This window comes from Macaca mulatta, chromosome 16 (genome assembly GCF_049350105.2).
Source record: "Macaca mulatta isolate MMU2019108-1 chromosome 16, T2T-MMU8v2.0, whole genome shotgun sequence".
NCBI lineage: Eukaryota > Metazoa > Chordata > Mammalia > Primates > Cercopithecidae > Macaca > Macaca mulatta.
The window spans coordinates 71,465,588-71,490,716 of NC_133421.1; the positions used below are offsets into that span (position 1 = coordinate 71,465,588).

At 43.1% G+C, this 25,129-nt stretch overlaps 2 protein-coding genes across 14 annotated transcripts in view; one reads left to right on the plus strand and one right to left on the minus strand.

Annotated features, from left to right (window-relative positions):
• CDC27 (cell division cycle 27) overlaps positions 1 to 5,745 on the minus strand; it is a 65,135-nt gene extending 59,390 nt beyond the window's left edge. For all 12 annotated transcript variants that reach the window (XM_015119357.3, XM_077972295.1, XM_077972294.1 and 9 more), the window contains exon 1: positions 5,596 to 5,745. In XM_015119357.3, coding sequence (XP_014974843.1) covers positions 5,596 to 5,622 — 27 coding nt within the window. In that variant the 5' untranslated portion in view covers positions 5,623 to 5,745. The remainder of the gene's footprint in view (positions 1 to 5,595) is intronic.
• The window catches only part of MYL4 (myosin light chain 4), a 35,139-nt gene continuing 15,737 nt past the window's right edge, over positions 5,728 to 25,129 (plus strand). The window contains exon 1 of one of the 2 annotated variants that reach the window (XM_077972299.1): positions 5,728 to 5,846. The gene's annotated coding sequence lies outside the window, so the exon portion shown is untranslated. Of the gene's footprint in view, positions 5,847 to 24,214; positions 24,252 to 25,129 lie in introns of those variants that run through there. The other variant, XM_028836626.2, reaches the window with a different exon arrangement.

The window sequence follows — 25,129 nt, forward strand, 5'->3', positions numbered from 1 at the left end:
CTTTTAAAGCAGGTGCTTAGTAAATACATGTTGAATGAATAAGCAAATCATCTTTAACTTCTGGGAGTCTTCCGCTGTTGACACTCTTATACGTTAGTCTTAGCATTAAGTTTCTTTGTATTCCTAGAAGCATATCTAATAATTAAGAATCTCTGGGAGTCTCTATTGAAAGAAACTCTGTGATAAATAGAAGAATTATTTTTTCATGCAAATAATTACCACCTAATTACTCCTTTATGAAATCTGGGATTTCCTAAGAACTTACATGTTTAATTTTGTTGTAAGTGAAAGAAAATGGTGAGCAGAACGAAGATACCAAAGATTTGATGTTTGGAGACATGCTCAAATTTGTGTACCAGCACTTCCAGTAGTGGGACTTTGTGGGAAATACTCAACTTTTCTCAGCCTCAATCTCTTCATCTGATAAATGGAGTTTATTTCTTGGAGTTGTTTTGTGGATGAAATGAAATGATCCATTAATAATGCTCCTAGTATACTGTCACACATTAAGCACTTGGAAAACCTTTTTCTTGCTAATCTCTTAATATAAAGAAATTCAATAAATATGTAGTTTCCGTTACATAACATCTCCCCAGCATACCTGCTACAACTGCTTATTTTGCAACATATAAGCCACAAAAGACTCAAATGATTTATCAGCTATTTTACTACTATGGACCACCAGGAAAATTTCACACATATATACTAAAGTCATAAAGTCCTAGAACTTCGAAATTTTTTCTGTCCTTTTAAAATTAAAGAAATGGGGGCAAGGGCTGGGTAAAAAAAGAAGGAAAAAAGGTATCATATTCAAGAGTTGTATCCATTTCTGACTTAAAATCAAGCTTTGCTCAGAACATCATTCCTTTAGCACCAATTCTTAAGAGCATCAGAAAAAACCTTCCATGTAGAGAATCTCACATACTGCTTCCATCCTGCTTTGCTCAATCAATTCTAAGATCCTGACTGACAGTGTCTCTTGTGCGGGGATTGAGGGGAGAACAGATTATTCTCTAACGCACTACAGATTAGTAGCTGATGATGAACAGGGCTAAAATCAGCACCTCTGCCCAACTGATGGTGTGGGCCTTCCCCTAAAAGAACAACACCCAGTGCATTACCGCTAGAGTTCTACAAATTAAAGCAAGACGGGTAAAATGCTGCTAAAAGAAAGTTATGAAGCCAAAAAGAACAACACTCCTCTCCATCTCCCCTAAAAAATGTTTCAGAGAAATCCGACTGGTTAATGAGTTAGTCCCCAGGTGCACTAATTTAAAAGATAAATAAACAACAGTTTAAAGTTGTAAAATTCCTTACCAGCTAGCTATTCTTAAATATAAAATATTATTTAAAATATAAACAAACCTCTATAAGTTGTACTCAGACTTAAATGTAATCACTATAAATTTTTCTTTTCTTTTTTTTTTTTGAGACAGAGTCTCACTCTGTCGCTCAGGCTGCAGTGCAGTGGCCTGATCTCGGCTCACTGCAAGCTCCACCTCCCGAGTTCACGCCATTCTCCTACCTCAGCCTCCCAAGTAGCTGGGACTACAGGTGCCCGCCACCACGCCTGGCTAATTTGTTTTGTATTTTTAGTAGAGACGGGGTTTCACCGTGTTGGCCAGGACGGTCTTGATCTCCTGACCTTGTGATCCACCCGCCTCAGCCTCCCAAAGTGTTGGGATTACAGGCATGAGCCACTGCACCCAGCCTTTAATCACTATGAATTTTTTGTTAGAGAAAGCTTATTATAAAAAAATTTTATACTTGTTTTTGTTAAATATTTTATACATTTTGTGTTCTTGTGTTTATCAAAAAAGCTGTCTTTATTTTTTTTTTTTTTAAAGAGATGGGGTCTCCCTATGTTGCCATGTTGGTCTTGAACTCCTTGGGTCAAGTGATCTGTCTGCCTCAGCCTCTAAAAATGCTGGGATTACAAGCGTGAGCCACTGTGCCCAGTCAGCTGCCTTTTTTTAAAGACCATAAAAGAAATGGATAATAAAGGCTTCAGACAATGCAAGAAAATATAAAGAAAAAAAAAAGTCACTGTTGAAATTTCATATTATACATTATAACTGAATTTCCAAGATACTGATTTAGTTTAGATGCACATCAGTGGTTCTTTCTCTGGGCAATTTTGCCTTCTTACTCCAAACTAATGCCCCAACATTTAGCAATGTCTAAAGGGTATTTTTGGTTGTCACAAATGGAGGGATCATCCAGTGGTTAGAAGCCAGGGATGCTACAAAACATTCTACAATGCACAGCTTCCAACAAAGTGTTAGCTTGTCCCAAATGTCAATAGTGCCCAGATTAAGCAGCCCTAGTCTACGTGATCATGCAGTTGGACTATTCTACTAGTCTGTATGTCTAACTCTTGTCTCGTCCTCCGTTTCCAACAGCACCAGATTAATATTCCCAAAGTGGTGCTTTTATTACATAATTCCTCTGCTCAAAAACTCTTCTGCTCATATAATGGTTATTCATTACCAATGTACATTAAATCTAAATTGCTCATTGAGTAGCGAAAATATGTTACTCTTTGAATCCATTTAAAAAAAATTTTTTTTTTTTTAATTATACTTTAAGTTCTAGGGTACATGTGGATAATGTGCAGGTTTGTTACATATGTATACCTGTGCCATGTTGGCGTGCTGCACCCATCAACTCGTCATTTACATCAGGTATAACTCCCAATGCAATCCCTCCCCACTCCCCCCTCCCCGTGAATCCATGTTAAATGCTGTCCCTGAACATTTTATCCCCAGCCAAAAGTACTTCTTCACCATCTAATGATCTCTAAAATAATATCATGTATATGGTACCCAATTGCTATATTGCTTATTAAATCAATTTTTGAAAGGCTTATTTACAACTTCATCCAACACTCCTGTGAAGTCTTGCTTCACCCGGGAATAATTGCTAAATCTATATAAAATCTCTTTGCTTCTTTTTAAAAAACCAATTTCATCAGATGACTTTTCCAAAAAGCTCTCACTGAAGTCACTTAGCCTAGTGTGTCTTTCCAAATAGTTACTATTAAAAATAAAGGAACTGACAGAACTTCTGCCTCATATTTGAGACTTTTATAAGGACTCAAATATAAAGTAATACTCTTCTGAGAAGTGGTAATTTGAGATGGAGTTTTAATTTAGGCATATATGGTATATCAGCCTGGCCATTCTACGTTAAAACTTTAAAGAAAAAAAAATGCAGAAAACAGTTGTTCATCTTTTCTGTGAACTTCTTCCTATGCCTAGTAATACCATCAACTCTGAGGCATTCCAAGAAAGAACAATTTTCCAACTTACTCTCACTGCTTTCCAAATACATGCAATCAGTCATCATAGTTTTTTGTTTTTGTTTTTTTTTAAATAAAGACAGTATCTTATGTGTCTGTCCTATTTTTATTCTCTTCCTAATTCTTTCCCATTTGCAGCACTATCCCTGATCATTGATCTTTATCATTGTAGTTAAAGTTGCTTGTTCTTCTCACTGCTCCAAATCCCTTCTTGAATGGCTTCTTCTTATACTATACAACCAAAATTTTTACCTAGTTATATCCTAAAACTTTCTACCACTATCTCAAAAATCTAATGGACAATGCTAGTATGAAAAAGAAGCAAATTTGACATTTAAGCCTTAAAAATATTGAAGTGTGTTACTGCTAAGAGTACTTTAAGGGCAAATAGGAAACCTAATGGGTACTATCTAGAAATAGGATACATATTCCTTTTCTTTTCCATGCTTTTATTATTTATTTATTTATTTATTTATTTATTTTGAGACGGAGTCTCACTCTGTCACCCAGGCTGGAGAGAAGCGGGACCATGTCAGCTCACTGCAACCTCCATCTCCTGGGTTCAGGCAATTCTCCTGCCTCAGCCTGCCGAGTAGCTGGGATTACAGGCGCCCACCACCACGCCCGGCTCATTTTTTAATATTTTTAGTAGAGACGGGGTTTCCCCGTGTTGGCCAGGCAGGTCTTGAACTCCTGACCTCAGGTGATCCACCCACCTCGGCCTCCCAAAACGTTGGGATTACAGGTGTAAACCACCGCGCCCGGCCTTCCATGCTTTTATAAAGTCTGAAATTATTATTAAATGGTGGTTATCGTCTATCAGTGCAACTAGTTTATCACTTTAGAAGACTTCTGGGGCCAGAGAAGGCAAAAAAAAAAAAAAAAAAATCATTATTAAAACAAAATTACAAGAATATGCAACAGAAATTAAATAACTTGAGTAATCTGCTTATCTATTTAAGTTCATGTTAGGCCTTAAAAAATTATATAATTACCTCATCTACAGCCAGAATAAAAAAAAAACCTTAAAAGAAACTATGCTGGTAAAAAGAAATAGCTCTAGAAAAACCGATACAACTTACAGACAGGAAAATTTCATAAGATACAATCTTAACGTTTTATTAATTCAAACACTAATAGCTGCTATATGTAAACAGCTGGAGAAGAAGCCAAACTAGAAGAAATGAGTATTTCATGCTGTTTAGAAAAATGAAATAAATATGAAAGCAGTGACATAATAAAATATTTACTATTTGATACCTCAAGCCTTTTAAGGGCAATATGAAGGAATTTCTAAAAATCGGTTTGCTTTATAACTTCAAAATAAAGTCCAAGACTCAATGACAGTGGTTGATAGAAGTCAATTCTGATCAAGTCAAAGATCACATGGTGGGAGGAAGTCTCCCAGACCTGGTCCATTACCAAGGCACAAAAGATTCAGTTTCTCCAGATGTCAGAGGGGAAAATGACTTGGCACTGCATCACAGACTTAAAATCCAATAGGGTTCCTTTAATGCAACACAGCACTGTGCGTCAAAGCATACCTTGGTGTAAGGGCAGTGAAACAGACACAAACACCACTATTTGTCTTTCATTTCCTGAATGCCTTATAAACATGCACAACAAAATGCTCCTGATCCCCATCAGAGAGGATGAAAACAACCCAGATATGCCCTTTCCACCTCCTCCCCTGGTATTGGTGCTTGCACCTCAGCACTGAGGCTTGGAGTTGTCTTCTCAAACCATCATTGTCCGGTGGGAAATTCACCGAGAAAGGAAACGTGGGAGAGGAAGTCTGTTACCAAAATAGAAATTAGTATTAAAGATACCGATCCTACTCTCCCTCCACTCTCTCACATAAGACAAAAATAAAAAAACCTCCGCAAACTTGCCCTACCATCGCGAAGATCATACAAGCTCCGATCAAATGTGCTTCTCGATCATCTTTTAGGCAAGAGAGCGCCTGGGGTGCGTTTTCGGCCCCTCATCTCCCAACCCCAGTCAAGCCAGGCCCCTGGGCTGACAGGAAGGGCTGGCCGGACGTTGGCTCGGACGGGAAAGACGGTTATTCTCGCCGAAGCCGCTCACACTAAGGGTGAAGTAACGTAGGGCCAGAGGTAACACGGCTTAGGCTGCGGGCAAGGCCTCCGAACTGACGGAAGATAGGCAGGACTCGGCAGCAAGGGAGGCGGTAGAAGCAGCCGGGCCTAGGCCGCACCAGGCCGCGGAGTGGCCCTACGCTGCTTCCCGACTGAGGCTGCAAGCCAAGCCTCAGAGAAGAGGGTTATCATTACCTGAACGGGTTCCTGCAGCACCGTCATCCTCGAGGCTTAGGCCCACTTTCTGCAGTGCCTCAGGCCCCCCCGGTAGCGGCTCCGGCCCGGCCAGCCCCGGCTCATTTAAACTCACCAGCGACCGTTACCGGGGGATGGGGGAGGCCGAGCGATTGCCGAGTGCTTCCGAGCGGGACACGGAAATTCCCGAAGTGGAGAAAGCCGAGCGGGAGCCAGACGGAAAAGCCCGAAAGGGGTCGGAAATACCCGAGGTGGGTCGACGAGAGAGAAAAATCGTTGCCGGAAATTGTCGAAGATTCCCGGAAACTACCGAGTCTAACCCAAAGCGTAGGTTTTCTTCTCAGCCACGCCTTCAGTCACGCACACCACGCCCAATCGGCCGTCCCAGGGCTGGGCCACGCCCAATCGGCAACCAGCAGGCTGGGCGTGGCGTGACTGAGCGGCCCGGGAGCGTTACGTGGCGGGGCTGCAGGGTGGATTCGCCACTCAGCCCTTCTGGGTTAATTGATGTGCTGTAGATTATAAAGCAAAGGGTGAAACAGCAGAGTTTGGGGCAGACTTTAATGAATCAACAAGTATTTGTCTATTGAGTTTAGATCATTCGTCCATTCCAGAAGTATCTACTCACGGCTCTGGGGAAAGCTAAAGAAATTTGGAAAGATTGCCACTCCAAAGATATTAGGATAGCTTCTGTCCTCAAGGAGGTTAAGGTCTATTTAAGGGAAAAGCAGTGTAACAGAGAACGCTATATTATGTGGTGCCTATTATAAGTAATATAAAAATTCAGAGAGGGAAATTGTGTTAAGATGAGGAAAGTTTTATGGAAGGAAAAAAAAGTTTAAACTGGAGTTTGAAGGATGGGTAGAATCAGAGGAAAAATAAGTATAGGAAAGTGAAGGAAGGAAAAATGAGATCAGCCTGCTAAGAAGGCATTAATTGGAAATAGTTACTTAGGTGAAGAGATCATGGAAAAACTCAATAGGCCGTTAGAAATTTTTATTTTTGACAGGCGAGGCATTCCACTGTGGTGGGAAGAGTAGGGGGTAGGAAATTCAGAGGCCTGATTTTGAATTGTATCTTTAGCACTAACTAGTCATAGGTCTTTGGCAAATTACAACCTCTCTGAACTTGTGTTTGCTTAGTTTGAAAAAAAAGGATTAAGGGAATTTGATGTATTACAAGTGTGGCTGTGTCTAGCACGCAATGTAGACTCTCTTGTATTTCCTTTCTGCTCTTCCTCTCCTCCGAAGGAGAGTGAACTAGGGAACTGTTTAAATTTTGTTTTTCAGCAGAAGAGAAAAACGGTTTTTGAAGGTTACTCTTCTAGTCAGGAGTTCTCTAGGCTAGATGTGAGACTCATGATATATTCCATTGCTTGGAAATTTCCCTTTGGGTGATGTTGGAGGGAGATATTTTTTCTTCCATTTTTAAAAACAAGGCTGACAGAGCTACACTGCATCTTTTTCCACCGCCTTCTCTTGTCACTGTATATGTACTTACAGCCCCTCAGAGGGCAGGTGCTAAGGTGATTTTTGGCTGCTCTGTGCCCAGTTGCTTCAGTGGTATTATGCTGGATGATTTGAGTGGTAACAGCCTTTTATGCTGGCCTAGACAGTAATCATTAGCAATTTAAAGTTTAAGTTAAAATAAAATGAAAAATGAAGTTCTTCAGATGCCTTAGCCACATTCCAAGGATTCAGTAGCCCTGTATGTGGCTAGTGACTGCCATACTGGACAGTCACACAGTTATAGAACATCACCAGCATTGGCTTGACTAGGGCTGAAAGACTCAAGATGGCTTCACTCACATGCCTAGGGAGTCAGTGCTAACTGTTGCCTGGGTCCTTCATTTCTCCTCCACATGACCTCTCTTTTCACATTGGCGTCTTATCAGTCAGTAGTCTGGCTCCAGCTTCTTGACTTGGTGGCTGACAACGAAGTGGACAAAAATAGAAGCTGTGAGGCCCCTTAGGCCTAGGCCTGTGACCATCACTTCTTGTTGGGCAGAGTAAGACTCAGAGCCACCCTGGATTCACCAGGAGGAGAAATAGAGTCTACTTCTTAATGGGAAGAGTGGCAAAGTAACACCACAAAAGGCATGTGCCATGGGAGGGGTTTTTGGGTGATCTTTGGAAACAATCTACCACGCTAGGCATGAGACAAGAGTATCTAAGATCGGGAATGGAAAGAAAGGGATAAATAAGTAAGAGCTATGACTCTTAAATAAATGTGACCCTTTTAACTGAACATGGTACTCCAGATTTATTCTGATTAATTCAGAATGCAGTTGGACTATTATTATCTGGACACATCTATTAAAGTGGACTACAGTTGTATTTACATTTTTTTTTTCTCTCCGAGACTGAGTTTTGCTCTGTTGCCCAGAACTGGAGTGCAATGGCGCGATCTTGGCTCACTGCAACCTCCGCCTCCTGGGTTCACGCAATTTTCCTGTCTCAGTTTCCCAAGTAGCTGGGATTGCAGGCACACGCCACCATGCCAGGTTAATTTTTGTATTTTTAGTAGAGACGGGGTTTCACTAAAACTGGCTAGTCTCAAACTTCTGACCTCGTGATCCGCCCATCTCAGCCTCCCAAAGTGCTGGGATTACAGGCGTGAGCCACTGCACCCAGCCTGTATTTACATTTTTTAGCAGTCACATAACACTGTTTGCTCATGCTAAACTTGTGTGGTCATTTACAAACTCAGCTGTTTTTCACACAACATGCTGCCAACCCAAGTCTTGTATGTGTGCAGCAGAGTTTTATAAACCTAAATATAGGACCTTACCACAGAGGATACATAAAGATGATACTTTGTGTGTGAAAATATGAATCTGCAGTCAGCATTTAAAGAGTCAGATGCTTGACACTCTGGCTCATAGGCTTAGAATTTGCCTAAAAGCTTTTTTTTTCTTTTTTTAACCTAAAAAAGAGCATTTCCTGGCTGGGCAAGGTGGCTCACACCTGTAATCCCAACACTTTGGAAGGCCGAGGCGGATGGATCACCTGAGGTCAGGCGTTCCAGACCAGCCTGACCAACATGGAGAAACCCCATCTCTATTGAAAAGACAAAATTAGCCGGGCGTGGTGGCGCACGCCTGTAATCCCAGGTACTCAGGAGGCTGAGGCAGGGGAATCACTTGAATCTGGGAGGCGGAGGTTGCAGTGAGCTGAGATTGCGCCATGGCACTCCAGCCTGGGCAACAAGCACAAAACTCCATCTCAAAAAAATAAAAAGGCCGGGTGTGGTGGCTCATGCTTGTAATCCCAGCACTTTTGGAGGCTGAGGCAGGTGGATCACTAGGTCAGGGAATCGAGACCATCCTGGCTAACATGGTGAAACCCTGTTTGTATTAAAAATACAAAAAATTAGCTGGGCGTGGTGGCGGGTGCCTGTAGTCCCCAGCTACTTGGGAAGCTGAGACAGGAGAATGGTGTGAACCCGGGAGGTGGAGCTTGCAGTGAGCCAAGATCGGGCCTGAACTCCAGCCTGGGTGACAGTTGACAGTGTAAGACTCCGTCTCAAAAAAAAAAAAGAAGCAGCATCTCTTTTCTGACTGTTGTTGACCAGGCTAATATACCTGTTGTGGTTTCTACTCATCCACAGCAAAGCCACATTGTTTGAAGTACTTTGATGGGGTATTTTGGAGCGTTTTTACTTCCTTCTCTGCTCCTAATTGACCTACTTAAGCTCATTATTCATCAACCATTTGGGCATCCTGCTGTCATCCATTATCCAATATGTTTGTCTAGTGAGTGCAGTTGGGTTACAACAGCATTATTCCAAAAACGGAATTGGAAAATTATTTTTTCTCCTAAGTCTGCTTCTTGGTCTATTTCATATTCAGTCAAATTTGGAGGCTGGCATTTAGGGAACTATTCAAAAAGCTAGACTTGGTGTCATTAGCAAAACGTAGGTCCCGCTGAAACATAGCCCAGAGTAAGTGTACTCTCCTGAAGTCTTTCAGTCCTTCTTGTCTGTACCCTTCATTTTGTCCCTGTTGCATGTGGTCTCACGGCCTCCTTACCTGACCTTACACCCCACCACCCCCACCCCACCCTCACCATGTTTACTCCTCTTTGGTCAAATCATCCCCTTCTTTTGGCTTCTCTAATGACACCATCTCCTAGCTATCCTCCTACTGCTCTGTTTTTGTTTGTTTGTTTGAGAGAGTCTCGCTCTGTCACCCAGGCTATAGTGCAATGGTGCTGTCTCAGCTCACTGCAGCCTCCATCTCCTGGGTTCAAGCAATTCTCCTGCCTCAGCCCTCTGAGTAGCTGAATTTACAGGTGTGTGCCACCACACCCAGCTAATTTTTGTATTTTTAGTAGAGACGGGGTTTCGCCATGTTGGCCGGGCTGGTCTCAAACTCCTGACCTCAAGTGATCTGCCTGCCTCGGCCTTCCAAAGTGCTGGGATTATAGGCATGAGCCACCACGCCTGGCCTACCGCTCTGTTTTTTAATCGGTTTCCTGTGCAGCTCCTCTGCCAGCCCCTTTAATATTAAGCGTGCTTCAGGGACTTGTTCTAGGCCTTCTTCTTACCCACCCTACACATGCTTCTTAGGCAAAACCTTTCTTTCTTCCTTTCTTCCTTTCTTTCTTTTTGAGATAGAGTCTCGTTCTGTCACCCAGGCTGGAGTGCAGTGGCACAATCTCAGCTCGCTGCAACCTCCACCTCCCGGGTTCAAGTGATTCTCCTGCCTCAGCCTCCCGAGTAGCCGGGACTACAGGCACACGCCACCACGCTGAGCTAATTTTTGTATTTTTAGTAGAGATGGGTTTTCGCCATGTTGGCCAGGCTGGTCTCCTGACCTTAGGTAATCCACCAACCTTGGCCTCCCAAAGTGCTGGGATTACAGGGGTGAGCCACCATACCCCACCCCTATCCATTCTTGTGGCCCCAGTTTCTCATCTACAAATGGTTCCAAAATTTGTATCCAGCTAGACTACTTCTTAGAGCTCCAGGCCCAAATGACTAACTGCCAAGAGGACATCTTCATCTGCATGTCTCATAGGTACTTTGTTCGGAATGGAACGCCTCATTCTCTTAAAATATTTCCTATCCCAGTTTAAGACATCACCATCTTTTCCTTTGCCCAGAGGATTAGATAAGGGTTAGTTTAACAAGGTTTGTACAGATTTCTTTCAGCCTCAACTCTGTCTCTGGTGATAAGAATGGCTTTCTCCTGGTATAAGGAGGGCACCTTTCACATGGGAGTTTTATCTCCTGGTTTCAGTAAGAAAAAGGAAGGCCAGAGTGCTCTTCTTGCATATGCTATTTTTCAAGTGTATATTATTCTCAAAATAATCCTTATGCCAAAGTGGCATATCTCAGTGTGGCATATTTTGACTCTACAACTCCAATATCTAGTCACGACGACCTGCCAATTTTACCTCCTAAATATATCTTCATGTTTCTCCCTGCCTGTATCTTACCTACCTCCAAAAATAAGTCTGATCATGTTAGGACTCCTCTCCCTGTCTTCCCCCAGCCCCCAAATTCAGGACTTACCTTCAGGTCTGGTACCTGCCTCTTTATTCAGCCTTATCTCACTCATCTCTCGTTTATAGTCCACCTTCCAACTACATAGAATTTTTTTTTTTTTTTTGAGACAGGGTCTCCCTGTGCCACCCAGGCTGAAAGCTTACTGTAGCCTTAACCTCCCAAGCTCAAGTGATCCTCTCACCTCAGCTTCCCCAGTAGCTAGGATTACAGGTGCATGCCACCACGCCTGGCTATTTTTTGTATCTTTGTGGAGATGGGGTTTTGCCATGTTGCTCAGGCTCTTCTTGAACTCCTGAGCTCAAGTAGTCCACCCGTCTCAGCCTCCCAAAGTGCTGGGATTACAGGCGTGAGCCACCGTGCCCAGCCCCTTCATGGAATTTTTTTTTTTTTTTTTTTTTTTTTTTTTTTTGAGACAGAGTCTCACTCTTGTCACCCAGGCTGGAGTGCAATGGTGCAATCTCGGCTCACTGCAAACTCTGCCTCCCGGGTTCAAGCGATTCTCCTGCCTCAGGCTCCCAAGTAGCTGGGATTACAGGTGCACACCACCACGCCAGGCTAATTTTTTTTTTTTTTTTTTTTGAGACGGGGTTTTGCTCTTGTTGCCCAGGCTGGAGTGCAATGGCGTGATCTTGGCTCACCACAACCTCTGCCTCCCGGGTTCAAGTGATTCTCCTGCCTCAGCCTCCCGAGTAGCTGGGATTATAGGCAGAGACCACCATGCCTGGCTAATTTTGTATTTTTAGTAGAGATGGGGTTTCTCCATGTTGGTCAGGCTGGTCTTGAACTTCCAACCTTAGGTGATCTGCCCGCGTCAGCCTCCCAAAGTGTTGGGATTACAGGTGTGAGCCACTGTGCCCAGTCAGGTATTTTTAGTAGAGACGGGGTTTTACCATGTTGGCCAGGCTGGTCTCCAACTCCTGATCTCAGGTGATCCACCTGCCGTGGCCTCCCAAAGTCACCCACTCTGTTGCCTCACAGGCTTTGCAAGTACTACACTTTCTCCCCAGAACCCTCTAAATTCTACTCTTCATCTTAATTCTATTCTTCATCTGACTAGCTCTGCTTATTCTCCAAATATACTTCTTCCAGGCCTTTTCTGCTCCTCTGGGATAGGTTGGCTCTCCCTGCTGTTACTGTAGTGCTACCAGACTTGTCATTACTCCCATCACTCTTTGCTGTAATGACCTGTTTAATTGTCTACTTCCAGTCTAGCCTATAAGCTCCATGAGGGCAGAAGCCCTGTCTGCCTTGCTCCCTGTGTATTCTCCACTCTTAGTACAGTATCTGGCATATAATGGGAACTTAGTATTATTTGTTTAATGAATGAATAGAATAAACTCACTCTGTTCCTAGTGTTATTTTTGTTTGTTGATTGATGTTATAGACTGGTGGCATCTCCTCAAAATTCATATGTTGGAGCTAACCCCTAGTGTGGCTGTATTTGGACATGGGGTCTCTACGGAAGTGATTAAAGTTAAATGATATCATAAAGATGGGGCCCTAAATCGACAGAATTAGTGTCCTTATAAAAAGACGCACCGGGAAGTTTGATCTCTCTGTGGGCCTTCACCAAAGAAGGGTCATAGGAGGACACAGGGAGAAGGCCAACATCTAGGAAGAAAGCCCTCACCAGAATCTGTTTTGCCAGCACTTCTAGCCTCCAGAACTGTGAGAAAATAAATCTCTATTGTTCAAGCCACCCAGTGTGTGGTAGGTATGTTGTTATAGCAAGCCCAGGTAGACTTATATAATTGATTATTCTGTTTATGTCTTGTCTCCCTAATGCAAGGGCTAAGTCTTATATTTCTCTATATTGTTCTTTGAAAAACACCACATATGTAGAAGATTCTTAAGAAATATTGACTGAGTGATTAAAGTGGAAGTATTTCTACATATTATTCTTTCTTCCTGAAATATAATTCCCTTACTCTTTGACCAGTGAAATTCTATTTATCCTTCAAGCCTCAGCTTCAGTATCATATCCTCAGAATATTCCTGGACCTACCTAATTTAAATTCTTAGCTCTACTCTGTTATTCTCTCTCATGACATTTTTGTTCTTTTCTTTCATAGTATGTATGGTAATTTTAATCATATTTGTTTAATATAAGCTGCATTGAAGGCAGGGAACTTGGCTTGAACATTGTGTCCCCATCACCTAGTTCAGTGCCCTGCACAAACATTATAAAATATATAAATATTTTTTGCTCTTGTTTCGCTAAAATACTCTATTTTGAACTTGTTGTTTCACTAAAATATTGTAAATATAGAAATATTTTTGAAATATCTGATGATTGAATGACTTGGTCACTTCATTTCATCTCACTGATCTGAACATGATGCCTTTTTTTTTTTGACTCCCCCTTTCTGGGCCCAGAGAACATGCTGGTCTTGCACATAAATCCTTAAGGGATTTTTTTTTTTTTTTTTTTTTTTTGAGATGGAGTCTCGCATAGTCACCCAGGCTGGAGTGCAGTGGCATGATCTCAGCTCACTGCAAGCTCTGCCTCCTGGGTCCACGCCATTCTCCTGCCTCAGCCTCCTGAGTAGCTGGGACTACAGGCGCCTGCCACCACTCCTGGCTAATTTTTGTATTTTTAGTAGAGACAGGGTTTCACTGTGTTAGCCAGGATGGTCTCGATCTCCTGACCTTGTGATCTGCCTGCCTCAGCCTCCCAAAGTGCTGGGATTACAGGCGTGAACCACAGTGCCTGGCCAAATCCTTAAGGGATTTAAAGTCAAGGCAGTATCTGAAGTATTGAGACTATTCAGAAAATGCATCTTGAATGAGATGAGCTCTGAGATGTGCTAAATGGCCTATGACTAGGGGGACTAGGGCTGACTCAAAAGCACAGGGAAATAAACTACAGACAGCCCCCAAGTTACGATTTTTTGACTTTACGATGGTGTAGAAGCAATATGCATTCAGTAGAAACTGTACTTCAAATACCTATACAACCATTCTGTGTCTCATTTTCAGTACAGTATTCAATACATGAGATATTCAGCACTTTATTATAAAATAGGATTTGTGTTAGATGGTTTTGCCCAACTGTCGGTTAAGGTGAGTGTTCTAAGCACGTTTAAGGTAGGCTTTGCTAAACTATGATGCTCGGTAGGTTAGGTGTATTAAATGCATTTTTGACTTGATATTGTCAACTGATGGTGGCGAGCATCTGTAATAAAGGCAGGAGACTGTAAGCAAATTAGCTTGTCTGGACTGGAGGCCTTATAAGCTTGGTTGAAATGATGGTGTTGCAGACAGCTGATAAAAACCTTTGGGTTCCTGGCTGATGACTTTAATTTTGATAAAATAGACCGAAGGAGCTGTTGATGATGATTGAGCTGGAGAGTGACCTCATGAGACCAGAATTTGAAAAAGATTATGATAACAGCTGAGGATTATGTGCATCAGAGGAGAGAAAGACTAGGGGCTGGGAATGTAGCAGAGAGGCTGCCAGGGAGTCTGGGCAACTCTCAATATTCACTACTCTAGGATCCTAGATGGTTGAATCTGAAAAAAGATAGAAAATTTAAGCAGTTTCGAGTTACTAATTTAAAATGAGAAATACTCTTATCCAGTTCCTTGTCCTGAAGGCATTCAGTTTCTAATCAGAAGACTGCTTACTGAGTACAGACTTAGAACAAAAAGAGTAAATTTAATGATCTTAGTGGCTATTGTCTCTTTTTTTCTCAGAAGTGACGTATATACCTGACTATTAGATAAAAAATATCTATAGCATCTGGAGTAGATGCCCACCAAATAATAGATTATTTGCTTCTCTCTTTTCTAACTAGGCTCTAAGCAGCCTCATTTTTTTCTCTGGGTAAATTGCGGAGCGATGGATTAGACACAGATTGATTGTATTTTAGTATTAAGTATACACTGTAGTTGTCTTGAATAGACTTTAATTTTGTTACAGATACGTGATTTGGGAGATAGAGGCTGATGTACGTTTAAACCAGACTGAGTTTGGAGAGCCTCAAATGAGAAATATCCAAAGGTTAATTGAAAACGTGAAGCTTGGCCAGGTGCAGTAGCTCATGCCTATGATCCCAGCACTTTGGAAGTTCAAGTCAGGAGGATCACTCGAGGCCAGGAGTTCGAGAACAGCCTGGGCAACAAAGTGAGACCCTCATTTCTACAAAATAAATAAATAAATAAATAAATAAATAAATAAATTAGCCGGGCATGGTTGTGTATGCCTCTAGTCCTAGCTACTTGGGAGGCTGAGCTGGGAGGATCACTTAAGCCTAGGAGTTCGAAGTTGCAGTGAGTTAAAATTATACCACTCTATGGCCAGGCACAGTGGCTCACGTCTGTAATCCCAGCACTTTGGGAGGCCGAGGTGGGTGGATCATGAGGTCAGGAGATCGAGACCATCCTGGCTAACAAGGTGAAACCCTGTCTCTACTGAAAAAAAAAAAAAAATACAAAAGTTAGTCGGGCGTGCTGGCAGGCACTTGTAGTCCCAGCTACTCGGGAGGCTGAGGCAGGAGAATGGCGTGAACCTGGGAGGCGGAGCTTACAGTGAGCTGAGATTGTGCCACTGCACTCCAGCCTGGGCAACAGAACGAGACTCTGTCTCACAAAAAAAAAAAAAAAAAAAATTATACCACTGTATTCCAACTGGAGAGATAGAGCAAGACTTTGTCTCAAAACAAATAAACAAAACAAACCCACAAAAACAAACAAACAAGGAAAGAATTTGGGACTGGAGAGAGAGTTTTCAGGCAGAACTAAAAGCATCTTTAGTTGTGCACCTTCTTTCTTTCAGTTGTATGATCCTCCCACCTTGGCCTCCCAAAGTACTGGGATTATGGGCATGAGCCACTGTGCCCAGCCTGCAGGTACTTTTACTAAGATGAATAAGAGACCATCCCTGGCCCCAAGAAGCTCACTGTCTGGTGTAGAGGATACAGACATACAAATACGTACCTTTAATATAATGATAAATAGTTTCACAAAGATTTTACAAGGCATTACATTAACAAATGTGTGCCTGTAATCCCAGCTTCTTGGGAGACCCTGTCTCAAAAAAAAAAAAAAAAAAAGTACCTGCATTCTGTAGGTGCTCAATACATGTTAGTTGTAGTAAACTCTTTTTTTTTTTTTTTTTTTGAGACAGGGTCTCTGTCACCCATGCTGTAAAGCAGTGGTACCATCTCGGTTCACTGCAACCTCCACTTCCTGGGTTCAAGGGATCCTCCCACCTCAGCCTCTGGAGTAGCTGGGACTACAGGCATGTGCCACCATACCCGGCTAATTTTTGTGTTTTTTGTAGAGACAGGATTTCACCATGTTACCCAGGCTAGTCTCAAACTCCTGGGCTCAAGCGATCCACCTGCCTTGGCCTCCCAAAGTGCTGGAATTATAGGTGTGAGCCACCACGCCTGGCCTCAATAAGTGTTAGTTGAATGAATGAATGAATGAGAGTAATCTGAATGAGGGAGAGGAGAGTTGGTGGCAGAACTTTGGTGTTACAAGCATAGCAGAGAAGGCCCAAAACAAGCACACTAGATCTAGTCACAGGGAAGTCACTGGTGGTGTGCTAGAGAGGAAGTCAGAATTCAAGAAGTAAAAGAGGAAGTCGATGGAAAGGGAAACTGAAAAAAGAGAATAACCTTTAGCATTAAAAATATATCCCCAATTGCTGAGAAAGGATTTGGGCTCTTTTTGCTTACTGAGAGCTACTCATGCTGTGGGTTCCAGGGCCATCTCTTTCATTGATGTCTCCTTGCTTCCTTGCCCTGCTTGGGGGCTAGGCTTCTCCCTGAGAGAACCCGTGTCAGTTCTGCCAGTTGTCTTAGCAGCTGCATTCTAGTCTCAGGTCGGTCATCACTCAGTATGACATTGGGCAAGTCACCTCCTTCTCTCTGAACCTCTGAAGTTCCTTGTAGCTGTTAGCATATCTGGGATGATGCAGTTTGGATGACTGGTGAGGATTCCAACTTGCTCTCTGCTGCTTTGCAACTATAAATCTCTGCCAAACACCAGCTATCCTGCCCTCTGCTTTAGATCCCTAGGTAGACTCTAACCCACCTTAGGCAGGCCCCCTCCCAGTGTCCTTCTCACAGGATTCAGTTCACACATACATCACTAGGCAGCACTGCCTTGATTGCAGTACAGAAATGAGCTTCAACCATTTAAACAATTGAGCAATGAGGCCGAACATAGAGCATTCTCCACCTACACTAAAGCAGTCAAGGAAATGAAGTTTGAGAGGATGATTTAAAGTGTTGGCCAGGTGCTGTGGCTCATGCCTGTAATCCCAGCACTTTGGGAGGACAAGGCAGGCGAATCACTTGAGGTCAGGAGTTTGAGACCAGCCCGGCCAACATGGTGAAACCCTGTCTCTACTAAAAATACAAAAATTAGCTGGGCATGGTGGGGGGCACCTGTAATCCCAGCTACTCAGGAGGAAGAATTGCTTGAACTAGGGAGGTGGAGTTCGCAGTGAACCGAGATCGAGCCATTGCACTCCAACCTGGGTGAGAGAGTGAGACTCCGTCTCGAAAAATAAGTAAGTAACAAATAAAGTGTTGTGATAGCTACTTTTACTGTGGTCCTTGAACTTTGATATTAGACACCTTTCCCCTCCTTTTCTGCTTTCATTTTTGGTGTTCTGGGCCTTATGAGTTATTGAGCCTCCAGGTTATTCATTGCTTTTATTTTCTCCCTCCTTGGTGGGAAGGATTTTTATATACAGAGGATTGGGTTAATAATTCTCCTGATTTATGGCCTTCTTTCTTCAGTAGTCCATGCAAGACCTTTCTTGTTTAATTACTTATTTATTTTATTTTATTTTTATTTTTTGAGATGGAGTTTCGCACTTGTTGCCCAGGCTGCAGTGCAATGGCACGCTCTCTGCTCACTGCGACATCTGCCTCCCAGGTTCAAGCAATTCTCTTGCCTCAGTCTCCCAAGTAGCTGAGATTACAGGCATGCGCCACCACACCTGGCTAATTTTGTATTTTTAGTAGAGACGAGGTTTCTCCATGTGGTGAGGCTGGTCTTGAACTCCTGATGTGAGGTGATCCACCCGCCTCGGCCTCCCAAAGTGCCGGGATTACAGGCGTGAGCCACCGTGCCTAGCCAGATTACTTATTTCTTTTCTTTTTTTTTTTTTTTTTTGAGACAGAGTCTCGCTCTGTTGCCCAGGCTGGAGTGCAGTGGCCGGATCTCAGCTCACTGCAAGCTCCGCCTCCCAGGTTCACGCCATTCTCCTGCCTCAGCCTCCCGAGTAGCTGGGACTACAGGCGCCCGTCACCTCGCCCGGCTAGTTTTTTGTATTCTTTTAGTAGAGACAGGGTTTCACCATGTTAGCCAGGATGGTCTTGATCTCCTGACCTCGTGATTCGCCTGTCTTGGCCTCCCAAAGTGCTGGGATTACAGGCTCGAGCCACTACGCCCGGCCTAAAATTTTTAATAATATTTAGCTCAATACACCCAAAATGTTATCACTTCAACATGTAATCAATATGAGATATGTTACATTCTTCTTTTTCTTCTTTTTTGAGATGGAGTCTCATTCTGTTGCCCAGGCTAGAGTGCAGTGGCTCGATCTCGGCTCACTGCAATCTCTGCCTCAGGCGTTCAATGATTCTCCTGCCTCAGCCTCCTGAGTAGCTGGGATTACAGGCATGCGTCACCACGCCCACTAATTTTTGTATTTTTAGTAGAGACAGGGTTTCACCACATTGGCCAGGCTGGTCTCAAACTCCTGACCTGAAGTGATCCACCTGCCTTGGCCTCCCAAAGTGTTAGGATTACAGACATGAACCACCATGCCCGGCCCACATTCTTTTTTTGTACTTCAAAATCCAGTATGTATTTTGCTGTTATAGCATGTTTCAGTTTGGATGGTAAATTTTCATTATAAACACTTAATCTGTATTTAGATTTCATAAAATGCACAGTTGAAAAAGTAGATTCATATACCTAAGTTGTTCCAAGCATACTTAAAAGTTTTCTAATAATCAGATATCAAAAAAGTATTTTTCTTTAATGTTTACATGCAAACTGACAAAACTACTTCATATTAGTCATATTTATTTTAGCAGAATTGACTTGACTTTGAAGCAAAAACATATCAGTTTTAAAACTACATCTGTCCAAGTTAAGTGAATTCACTAACTCTTGTGTCAACTCAGTATTATTAACATGAAATTCAAAGAGGTATTGTATAAATTGAAAAAGCAACTCTAAATTTATTAATATCAACAAAAAGCAACTCTAAATCTATTAATATCAACAAAGCATTCTTTAAACTTTTCTTGTTTATGTAGCCAATTTACATAATTCTGTTTATTACAATTAGAATCTTCTGCATACTTAGGTTGAAATAATGTGTATTGATTTGTATTGTGAAAGGTTTCAATTTGAGCATAAATTCTTTCACCTGTCTAGATAAGCCAGAGATGTTTTCTTTCCTTGAAGCTTAAATGTATTTATTTATTTACTTATAGACAGAGTCTCATTCTGTTGCCCAGGCTCTAGTGCAGTGGTGCAATCTCGGTTCACTGCAACTGCTGCCTCCCTAGTTCAAGCAATTCTCTTGTCTCAGCTTCCTGAGTATCTGGAATTACAGGCATGCACCACCATGCCCAGCTAATTTTTGTATTTTTAGTAGAGATGGGGTTTCACCATGTTGGCCAGGCTGGTCTTGAACTCTTGACCTCAAGTGATCCACCTGCCTCAGCCTCCCAAAGTGCTGGGAATACCAGGCTAAAACATTTTGACTTCTATCCTTCATATCTCTTTTTTAAAATTGTCAATTAAATATAAACGTACTCTCCTCCATATCTGTTAGCTTTTCTTTTATGTTTTCTATTTCTTTGCCCTCTTTTTTTTTCTGGGAGATATTCTTTCTTTTGTTTTTGAATTCTCTAATTTGTTTCCCAGCTATATCTATTCTGCCACTTTTCCAATCTATCGTGTGCTCTATTTTGGTGATTACTTTTTCATACATAAGATCTCTGCTTTTTTTTTTTTTTTTTTTTTGAGACAGAGTCTCGCTGTGTCCCCGGGCTGGACTGCAGTGGCGCTATCTCGGCTCACAGCAAGTGCCGCCTCCTGGATTCACGCTATTCTCCAGCCTCAGCCTCCCGAGTAGTTGGTACTACAGGTGCCTGCCAACACTTGCCTGGCTAATTTTTTGTATTTTTAGTAGAAACAGGGTTTCACTGTGTTAGCCAGGATGGTTTGATCTCCTGACTTCGTGATCTGCCCACCTCGGCCTCCCAAAGTGCTAGGATTACAGGCGTGAGCCACCGCACCTGGCCTGCTTGTTCTTTAAAAATATTTTTTCTTATTTCATCTATTATACTTTTTATGTTGATATTCTGTTTGTTCTTTACATTTTCTTGTCCAGGTGTCATATTGGTAATCTTTTCCTTCATCTCTTTTAGCATGATTTTTGGGCTACTTTTAAAATCTTGGTCCATCTGTTGTCATATTTCCACTTAAGTTACACTGTGTAATCAAGTAAGTTGTATCCTTTCGGATTAGTTGTGCTATTCAGGTGTCTTGTTATTTTGTCCTTGGCCATATAGGTTGTTCTGTCCAACAATGCATACTAGTGCCATTGAGCTTAGAGGTTGAAGGCTGGGGTGAATGAGCCCTCCCTAAAACTGAGAACCCTTGGCCCCCAAACTCCCAAGTCCGTCAGGCCCAGCCTCATGAAATAACTCTTCATGTCAGAGCTTCGCCCTTTGCCCTCCCGCCTGGGAAAAGCAGCCTTAGGAGTATAGGTGTGAGCCACCGCGTCTGTGGCCGAAATGCTTCTTAGATTGTAGTTCACCTGCCCTGGATGTTTAGAGGGCTAAGGAGGGGGAACATCTGTCTAAAGTTGGGTTGCCCCCTTACTTGTTTTGATCACAAGCACAGTGCATCTCCAGTGCTTTGCTGTTACTCTTACCAACACCTGGACCACATGGCAAGTGAGGGAGTAGCACTGTTTCTTATAAGACAGTGGTGGAGGAAAAGAGAGATCAGAACCCTGAGAGCTCTTTTTCTTTTTTTAATCATTCCACAGCTGTGCCTGGTCACTTCCTGCCTCTAATCAAAGCCACCCTTCTACCACACCCACACCAATTTGAAACAAGGCCCTCTCCTTCACCCAAGGGGTTTCTCGAGGGTTTCTTCATTTCTTGGTATTTTCTCTTTGTAACTCTTGTGCGGGTGATCTTGGGATAGGGAGCCACAGTCACAGCAGTTCAATCAGGATCCAAGCTTAAAGATCTTGAGTAGCTGCTTTGTGCTAGACACTGTTCTCTGTGTGCCACTTGTATTAACTCATTTAATCCTCACAACTACATTGTCGTTGTAACAGCCACATTTTACAGATGAGAAAACTGAGGCATAAGGAAGTTTAAAAATAGCCAGGTGTGGTAGTGCACACCTGTAGTCCCAGCTACTTGGGAGATTAAGGCGGGAGAATCACTTGAACCAGGGAAATGGAGGCTGCAATGAACTATGTTTCACCACTGCACTCCAGCCTGGATTACAAAGTGAGACCCTGTCTCAAAAAAAAAAAAAAAAAAAAGTTGACTAATTAAGCCAGGACTCTAAACCAGGCAGTCTGATTCATGAGTCAGCTTTCTTAACCTCTGCCTTGCAGTAAAACCCAAATTACCCAGTACTCTCTACGGGGACGATTGACATAGTGTTGGCCAGGGCATTACCCTGTGATGTCCAGACTTATGAGACATTGGTCAGAGGAGAGAGAGAAAGGGTGACAGGAACAAGGCATTAACAGCCAGGCTAGCTGTCAGCAGCATTTCCCAGGCAGGAGACGCTAATGGATCTCTCTCTGAGCAGGACACAGGCAGGCTCTGTGTGGTTAGAGATGAAGGGAGGAGGAGGAGTGAGTGTTTGTGAGCTCAGCCCAAATGAGGGCTGATGTCACTTCTCCTTTGTGCATTTGTGTCTGAATTTGACATCTGATGTAAACCGGTAGGTGTTAAATTCTGTCTTGTGTTTTCAATCTGCTGAATTGGAAGTCCCACATGGGAGCATTTGGGTGAGCCTCAGCAACGCTGGCTCAGAAACCACCAGATGCTTCCCAGAGAAAGTTATTTGTCTGCCAGTACCCACTGCCATACTTGCCTCTTCACACTACTACATCTCCTTCTTTCCTTGGCTCTGATGGGTCAACAGATATTGTAGGGCAAGTCTGTGTCATAGGCCCTGGGAAGGATACTCTCTCGATTGGTAAGATTTGAAGGTGAAAGTCACTGGCCATGAAACAGAATGAAGACCATAAGAAGATGGAAACTCGGACTCCAGTTACTGGGCTCTCATGAAGCGCGGCGTCATGAATTTTAGTAAAAACAAGGCCAGGGGTTGATATGTTGCTTCTTCATGCATGGCTCTTTGCCTGAAACCACAGCTCTCCTCCAGTTGTTTCTGAAGTGTCAGGCACTTTTTTCACTGGGGCTGCCGAAAACGAATCTGAAACTGATTTGAGGAGCGTCTTCTCCCCTGCTGGGGCACCTGTGCCTAAGGTTTCAGGTGGTTGGGCATGCCTTCTCTGAGTGTTCTCCGTCAGACAGGCCGCCTGGCCCTAGAGACCTGCCACATGCTTTCTGAGCCACAAATATTTTACACCATGAGTTCCCAGCGGCTGCCCTTCCCCCACTTCCATTCCTTTCCACCTCTTCATCGTTCCTAATCCCACACCTTAAAATCCCTTTAGCCACTGTCATCTTACCTTGTCCCTTTCTCATGTGGACCTCTCTCTGGAAGTTCCAAATCTGGGAAGCCTGAATGCAGCTCTAGCTTCAACCTGCTGGGCAAAGGAAAGTGAAATGAATCTCTTTGAATGTTTCCTACATGGCAGAGGTTGTTTGCAGTGCCCTACTCACATTATTTCATACAAATCTCATGACAATTTGAAAAGGAAATGTTTACCCTCAAAGGTCCTGAGGCCACTCAGGCCTAGATTAGAAAGTGGCAAAACCAGGCTTCAGACCCATCACTGCGTACCTCCAGAGTCCACAGTCCTTGCGTGATTTTGGATGCCTCCGGAGCCCCATTCGGCTTTCCCAGCTTTCTAACCTCATAGCTCTGTTCCCATGCAGACTTGACATTTTGCTTCTTAGACTTTAGAAAAGAAAGGTGGCGGTGGGGGGTGGGGGAAGAAAGGAAAGGAAGAAAAGAAAAGAACAACCTTCCAGCTTTTTCTTCTGAGGATCATACATCTTTGTAGAATAACTACGACAATAACATAATAACAACTTGTTGTGTGTGCGTGTTTTAACTGGAAGGGGGCATGTGCCATTCAGTGATTATTTTTAAAAAAATTAAGCCATGTAACCATTAGAAAATGATACTGTTTTACACACTGGGAGTTCCGGTATGTAAAACACAGGAGTGGTGGTGACTGAAGTGATGGTGGTGGAAGGAGCTCCAAGGCCTGGCCTTTCTATGTCCCTTGCAGCCAGAAGCATGTCATGTATAAAGCAAGATAGCAAGATTTCTAGTCTCAGGATTCTGTTGAACATGGTTTGAAAGCCTCCTGATTATTTTTCCTTTTAAAATAAGCAAGCTGAAGCCCAGAGAGGGGAAGTGGCTGGCAAAGTCAGGAGTAGTGCCTGGGTCTCCCAGCTTCTATCCTGCAGCTTTTTACAGAAATCCCAGTTTGTATATTTTTGCACAGACTCCACAGGATGCAGTCCAGGAAGGGATGCAGGTGGAGGTGGAGAAGGAGGAGGGCCTGGGTTTCCACTTTTTCTCCTTCCCCATCACCAACAACCTGAACTCCCAACCCCCGTGGGGAATGGGGTAGGTCAGGGAGAGGACTGACAGGGATTATAGAAAGTGCGATCGAGGGTACAAGGGATCAAGTTTGGTAGCTGACAAGGAAGAGAGGTGAGGCAGAAGATGAGGGGAGGAGGTGAGGTAAACAGAGCAAAGGACCCGCCTTCCCAGCTCAGGACCAGGGCTGGGCTCGAGTCTGGGCCCTGGTCTCGTTCTAATATCCCCTTGAGCAAGTCCTGGCACTTTTTCCTGCCTGTTTCCTTTGAGGGCTTCTCTGTCACCACCAGTAAGCATGTACAGGCTACAGGAGGAGCAGTGAAGAGCAGTGTGCTACAGAGAGCACTGCACCCTGGGAAACAGAATTAGTTGGACCAGCTCTGCCTGTAAGTAGCTGAATGTCTTGAGGCAACTTAAACGTTTCCTTGGACCTTAGATTCCTTGCCTGTAAAACAGGATGGGGCCAGATGATCTCTAAGGGTCCTTCTGGCTCTGAAAGCAATGATTTGGGGCATGGAACCTGTGGTTAGAGAGCTGGGGAATGGGCAGATGTGGGTTCCAGGGCACCCAGAATTGCAGGCTTAGGAGCTAACAGCAACCAGGCGTTCTGTGGTCTAGCAATCTTGCTTTATAGGTGAGGAAACTGGGCCTAGAAAGGCAAGTGATTTTTTGCTTCTCTCACCTTTATTCCTCTTTTCCCCTGAACGGTAGAGTCTGAAGGTTCAGGGCAAAGCAGTTTTGTGTAGTGGATACATACGCTTTTTTGTTGTTATTTTTCTGAATTATTTTGTTGACTTTCTAAGTTTTTTTTACATAAACAGTAAATGCTCGTTATAAAAATTTCCATTAATACAGGAAGTGAAAAAAGTAAAGAACCGCAAATTGCTGTTATCCTCCCACCCTTACCCCTTAGGTCCCCAGAGGTGTCTCTGTTAATGGTTCAGTGTGTATCCATCCTGATCTTTCCAATGAATGTGCAAACTTGTATGCCTTTCCCCCATAACTGGATTATCATATACATTATTCAAGCATAGACTTTAGAATCAGACATATCTAGAGTCTAATCCCAGCTTATAGCTAATTATTTGAGTGACCTTGGCCAAGTTATTCAACCAGTTTTAGTCTCAATCTCCCCAGGTGTAAAATGAAAATAATAATAGTATCTACCTGGACTGGCTTGGCGGCTCATGCCTGTAATCCTGGTGCTTTGGAAGGCCGAGCCTGGTGGATCCCTTGAGCTCAGGAGTTCAAGACTAACCTGGGC